This window comes from Perkinsus marinus (genome assembly GCF_000006405.1).
Source record: "Perkinsus marinus ATCC 50983 genomic scaffold scf_1104296971186, whole genome shotgun sequence".
Taxonomy (NCBI): domain Eukaryota; phylum Perkinsozoa; order Perkinsida; family Perkinsidae; genus Perkinsus; species Perkinsus marinus.
The window spans coordinates 107,425-113,692 of NW_003202174.1; the positions used below are offsets into that span (position 1 = coordinate 107,425).

The 6,268-nt window shown below is 44.8% G+C and overlaps 1 protein-coding gene across 1 annotated transcript in view; it reads left to right on the top strand.

The window, feature by feature from the left end:
• Positions 1–2,309: 2,309 nt before the first annotated feature.
• Positions 2,310–6,268, top strand: part of Pmar_PMAR006555 (hypothetical protein) — a gene marked incomplete at both ends in the record, with an annotated part of 5,721 nt that continues 1,762 nt past the window's right edge. The window contains 11 exons of the mRNA XM_002767120.1: positions 2,310–2,493; positions 2,690–2,814; positions 2,905–2,966; positions 3,045–3,102; positions 3,211–3,265; positions 3,316–3,418; positions 3,998–4,087; positions 4,260–4,374; positions 4,544–4,784; positions 5,038–5,171; positions 5,857–5,970. Of these exons, the coding sequence (XP_002767166.1) occupies positions 2,310–2,493; positions 2,690–2,814; positions 2,905–2,966; positions 3,045–3,102; positions 3,211–3,265; positions 3,316–3,418; positions 3,998–4,087; positions 4,260–4,374; positions 4,544–4,784; positions 5,038–5,171; positions 5,857–5,970 (1,281 nt within the window). The remainder of the gene's footprint in view (positions 2,494–2,689; positions 2,815–2,904; positions 2,967–3,044; positions 3,103–3,210; positions 3,266–3,315; positions 3,419–3,997; positions 4,088–4,259; positions 4,375–4,543; positions 4,785–5,037; positions 5,172–5,856; positions 5,971–6,268) is intronic.

Here is a 6,268-nt window from a genome sequence, read left to right on the forward strand (position 1 = left end):
TGGTTGCATTACAGGTGAGTATCGGCCACCCGTCGTTAATCCGCTGATCCCACCACCGCCGCGTGCGTGGACAGATCCGGAGATAGAGGCCTTTGAACAAGCCCTCTTAGATCCGGATCTTGTGCTTCCACACATTAACTAGTCTTCTCCTCACTCTCCAATAGAAGTTTAGTTCTCGGGGCTATCACGATGCTAATCGCGGGTGTGCATCTTGGTTTTACGATCTGAAGGGGAATCTTAGGAGTCGCTGCGCACGATAGTATCGTTTTGTATTACAAAAGAGGTTCAATCGAGGCATCTTTGTGCTGGGTATTCGTCGGTTTGTCCTCGCCATTTCTCACTGTGAAGATCCGTACTTATACTAGGTCGCCTAAGAGTGAAACTGTTGCATGTGATAATAACCTAACATTTTACTCTGCATCCACACTCTTAGTGGAATTGTGTTCTCATTCATCATGGCCGCCGCCGATGATCAGCACAGGTTGGAGACAGAATCGTTAAAGGGATAAAATCTGACTAGAATCATGATGCGGTATCTTACATTCATGTCAGACGGCCAACCTAATGTAATGCGATTCTCTCATCTGAGTGCTCGTTTGGGGAGTGTGATAGCGAGAACTTGTTTAATATTCTCCAAATTGGCGCTCACTCCATATTTGCATATCAAATTGACGGGTATACTCCAATACTACACGTTTATGTTGTTTTCTTCCCGTCGTTCATCACAATACGAGAACAAGCTGTTGTCGAGGTACTGGCTGAGGGGGTACCTTGGACTCCAAGTGAAGATTCTCCAAGGCTTGGAGAATCTTCACTGTTCCGCGCGTGCAAGTGATTCTTAAGAAATGCGGGAACGTCAGGATGAAGGCCGCTCGGAACGGCCTCTATGCGATACAACTTTTATCGTGGTGGAAGGATATGCATATGTTGAACTATGAAAATTCTATGCAAATTTTGGAAGAAATTATTATTTGTTTCTGTTGACTTCTACCCGAATTCATATGCAGAGTTGTGAAGTGATGAGATGCAACATACACTCCAACACTGGATGAGCCGATTAGTATCGTTTTCATGACTATGATATAGAATTATAGTTGCCGAGAAGCCGTTGTTAGTAACGAATCGTACATTCTGTGAACTGAACTGTTGTATTGAAGTTTAGGACGGAAGTATCAGAACATATCACTAGTGCTGATGGTGGGGGGGGGGGCCCGCAGCCGCTGCTTTTGTCTAGGGCCTCACCTCCTACGAAAATCCTGACCACGGCTCTGGTTGTTACAGCGGAGTGTAGATCAGGGAATCATCCAGGAACCTATAATGGTCCCGGGGAGAACTCATTTTGAATTTTCCACGTATGGCTAGGAACACATTCTTCAATCAGCTTCCCATTTACATTGGCAGCATTCTCCCCGTTGTTATCGAACTCTGGAGACTGGTGCTGATCTACACGAGTATGAACGGAAATTGTATTGGAAAGTGGAGAAATTGGAGCCGTATCAGGGATATGCGCGATTTCTGTCTTCGGTCAGAAGTTTGCATGTTGATTCGGACAGAAGTGTGCAAAAACGCACGTAGTTGACCATGCGCATACTCTCCCACACTGAATGTGTGCATAAGGAGAATCTGTCGTTTCTCCGGTGGCTTTGTCAAGTAAGACCTATTGCTCCCACTCTCGAGGTTGCATGTTGTGTAAGTACCAGAAGTGTGGTATGAAATATTCTTCTGGGAGAAGCTACGTTCGAGTAGTAAAGGCTCTGAGGGCAGTCTGCGGTTCTGCTTCGCTCCGCCTCATTTTTGAGGAAGTTGATCTGTAAGTATCAATTGGTGCGGTATGTAACACAAGTTCGAGGTTATATGATCCGTGGGGCAAACATATGTTGAGTACCCAGTTCGGCGACAGTTCTGGCCTGCCCGTTACGGTAGCGTTTGGGCCAACCCTTAAGGGAAGCAAAACGGCGGCAGCGGCGGCGTTGGCCTTGGACCGACACACGTTTGAGCGGCGGAACTCATGCTGTGATCTCTCTGGAAAATAAGCACATGTGTTGGTGATAATATGGAAATTATTGTTGGTTTCTATGATCAATGGAGCTTCACCGGTTTCAGGTGAAGTGGCGTAAAACTCGGTGTAAAACGCGATATTCGCGGTGATATGCAGTAGTCGTGAAATATATATTTTCACTAGTGTTTTCCATATCACTAGGGTGAAACTCTATTGTAATATTAGTGAGGATATTACTGAATTATTTCCGAGGGGAGCGAACTGTACTAAAAGCTGTCAGTTATTTATTCAATCATTTCTACCAATCTCAATGTCGGAGGCCCCTCCCGGTGGCTCCAGCCCGGCCGTTCAAGACGATTTTACTGTTGCTGAGTTCATGGGAGACGTACCAGAGGAGAATGGGAGTTGCGGTACTAGCAGCCCGAAATGGTCCGATGTGAAAATGGAGAATATGTTGCCTAGCAAGACCGCTCGAGTCCAGATGTCGGCAACTTGTAGTTCCCCGAGTTTGCCCCAGGGTGAGGACCGATCAGCAGTTGGGGGTGCGCCTTCACTAAGCGCGTCGGTGTCATCAACCAGCTCGGCTACTGTGGACATAGGAGTTAGGGATGTTAGTGTTTATGGTAGGAAAATAGCGCATCGCTCCGCCCATTTTCGGTGGAATGTTTTTGATTTTTTCTCGTGGTTCAGGTCCGTCTTCGGATGCGAGTATCTGCACATTGGGAGGAGGGAAGCCTTTGAAGACTCAAGGTTCTTGGAGCGAGGCTATGCGGGCGACAACAATCGGCCCTAGAGCTGCTGGGGCGATGTTGAAGGTGAAATAGCTAAGTTCGATATGAATGTTGGTTGTCAATCGTCCATCCCTGGTTCGGATCCCACGGTTGTCATTTTTGGAGTTTCTGTAGGTGCCTCTGCGTCGTCTGCTAGGTCATTCCAAAAGGAAGTCGTGGAACTCCAATATGGAATCGTAGGAATCATCATCGTTATCCCCCCTCTAATTTGATCTGTCTCGCGGGTTCGATCCTCTGGGACGTCATTTTGACAGGTATATCGGTGCTTTGCACTCGGTCGGAAAGCACCTTTCTGGCATGAGCGTTGAGCGTGTGAGGAAACTGGCAGAAAAACCGTTACCAAACAGTATGCTCCCAAAAGGAGTGGTAAAAACCACACGATATATTTCCGCTACTATTTTGCATTGAAATTCCCTTCAGTTTCGCTTCGCTCAGTCTCTCCACATCGACGGGCAGGAGGAAGCTCTAAAATTGAGTAATTATTATCCTAGGGATTTCTGATCGTTTTATTGGATTCCATCACAGCGTGGATATGGCCGAATGAGATCACACCGTTGAGGCCGCCGGAGCTAGCAGTACAGAAGGTTGGACCCAGCATTAGTGTGTTGAAGGAAAACCCGGTCATCTTGTAAGTAACCTTTTTTCGTGTACGTAAAACGATAATGTAGTTGGACATGAATAGCGGTTGATATATATTAGATTTTCACCCGTTCTACGTGAAGTGGCGTGATACTCGGCCGCTATATGCAGTAGCGGTCTTGGAATATATGTTCGCTTTCCTCAACTGAACTCGGGAGTTTCCTCATTTGTTACAGGAGTTTATATGCGGGTTTATGCCGGACCCGAATTTCGGGTGGAAATGTATAGCAACCAATGCGAATTTTCCGAAATTTCCTCAAAAATTTCATATCGTCGGCCGCACATGTAGTTGATCATGTGCATATTTTCCCACACTGTGCAGTAGTCGTGAAATATATTTTCCACTAGTGTTTTTCATATCATGGTCGTGATATTCCATATATGGTGTTATGGTTCATTGTGTATAGCGCATTCCTAACTGAGTATTACGCCACTTCACATGAAACGGGTGAAACTCCATCAATGTGATGTTCACATAAAGAATTACGAAGGCTCGAAAATCATAGGATGCAGAATGTAAAAATGAGTGAAAATGTAGATATGAAATTATAAAAAAAGTATAGTGCAGGTACGTCCCTGGCACGCCATTCTGCGTATGGGGCAAAGGAGTTCATCGCTATATGTGCTACCTCCTAGCCAAACGAGCCGAAGCTGTAGTGTGAGTGCAACCTCCACCTATTAGTATTTTTTCAACATCGTTCTAGGTGTTGCATCACTAGCGACTCTTTGCCACCAGCGACGTCATTTCACGAAGGAGTTTCTTATATAAAGACTGTGTAAAAATGCGTAGCTGATTTTTGCTCGGAAAATTACTAAGTGATGTTTTTCAGGTATAAGCATCTTATAGAAACCATAGGAGTTGACCCTGGTGCAATCGCAGTTGCTGGCGACTCTCTCGGTGCGGGGATGGTCATGTTGGCACTCATGGCGCTCAGAAACGAAGGGGTAGGAGGAAGTATATTGGAGGAGTATATGTTCGGTTCTCTCAGCTCAGCTCAGGAGTTTCCTCACTGATTATAGAAGTTTACGTACGAATTATGGTAGAAATTTAGAATAAAATCTCTCAAAATTTTCGTACAATTTCCATGTTGGAGGATTCGTCATGTTTATTCAGATTGCGCTGCCCAGTAGTGTTTGCCTGATTTCTCCCATCACCGACTTAGCCGATCAAGTCGACGACTTTTCCGACGAGTTTAGTTCCTCTACGGATGAACGGAAGTCTTCGAACGCCGACAAAGGCACTGAGAAAAAGAAAAATGAGGAGGAAATGACCGGCGGACTTGGAGATGATATTGGCACCTCGAGTGACGCAGTTGGGGAATCTGAGAGCTCCAAACCTGCTAGGGAGAAAAGTGGTAATAAAGCGGATACCTGATATTAACCATAATAATACAATTATGATGGAGTTTCGCCGGTTTTACCAAAGAGGTGTAAAACTCGGTGGAAAACGCGATATTGGCGGTGTCGTGGAATATGTAATTCACAATTGTTTTCATATCACGGTCGTGAAACTCCATTGATAGAAGACTTCTATGACCTTAGTACTAATAATATCCACAAATATCAATAATATGGAATTCCCTCCGAATTAAGAATATATAACTTCAGTCGACGAGGAAGGGAAAAATGCAGAAGTTGACGCTGGTACCGAGGTGAACACACCCCCGAAGTCTGCGGTATCATCGCGAGCAGCAGCAGAGAGGAAAGAATGCGTTGACTATGTACAGCGCGATCTGGTAATGGTAGGGGGCAATGCACGTCGATCAGTGTTGGGGGATGGATATACAGTGGAGTTTCACAACCCGTTTTACGTGAAGTGGTGGCGTAGAACTCGGTGAAAAACGTGATATTCGCGGTGATATGCAGAAGTCGTGAAATACGTTTTCCACTAGTGTTTTTCATATCACGGTCGTGGAAGGCCAGTGTGTTGACTTTGGTAGTCCAAAACGAGAAAATGTTGTATCTTGGCTAATTCGACGATTAGGAATGTGGAACCTCGAACATGTGTTGGTGAATAGGGAAATTTTCGTTGGTTTTTGTACACCTATACGCTGAGCCGTATAATGCTGCTTTGGAAACTCCTGAGCTGGGCTTAGAAAAGTAAACATATATACTCAGAACTTATACGTTTTTGAGGATATGTTTGTGTTCCTCTGTTAAGGAGTTAACGTGCTCATTTCGGTAGAAATGTACGGAAAAAAGGAGAATTTCCTTAGAATTTTCATATTGTCACCAACAGATGTGGATATTTTCCCACGAATTCGCTTTCTTGCTCAGTTATCCAGCATGGCTCAATATGCTATTGGAAATTCATGTCCGACTTCTGCGGAAGTCTCCCCTTATTACGCGGACCTCAGCGGTTTACCTAGCATGTTGGTAAACTATCGTGGATTTTTTTCCTCGAAATTTCTCATATTTTCGTTACAGATCCAAGCGGGGCAAGAGGAAATTTTCCTCCCCCAAATTGAACGTTTTTCTGCTAAGGCGTCTGCAATGAAAAACCCCGATACTCATTTTCAGTTCCAGGTGTACGAGGAAATGGTGAGTCTTTTGCGTCGTCACTGCGCCACAAAATTCATTCTCTAGTTGGAATGTGGGTTCTTTGTTGAGAGAAATTCAAGAGGATTTATCGAGCGATGATGACCGTTCTAAATTCGAGCGTTTTTACTTGGGTAAAAACACGAAATTTAAGTTCGGCTGGCATTTTGACAAGCAAAGCGATGGGGAAGAATTGTTCACACTCTGTTATTCATCTCTCATCGAAACCACATGTCCAAACACGAGTGGCAAAACAAAAATGTAAAACACTATATAGTGTATTGTCGTGAGGTCTCGTGTG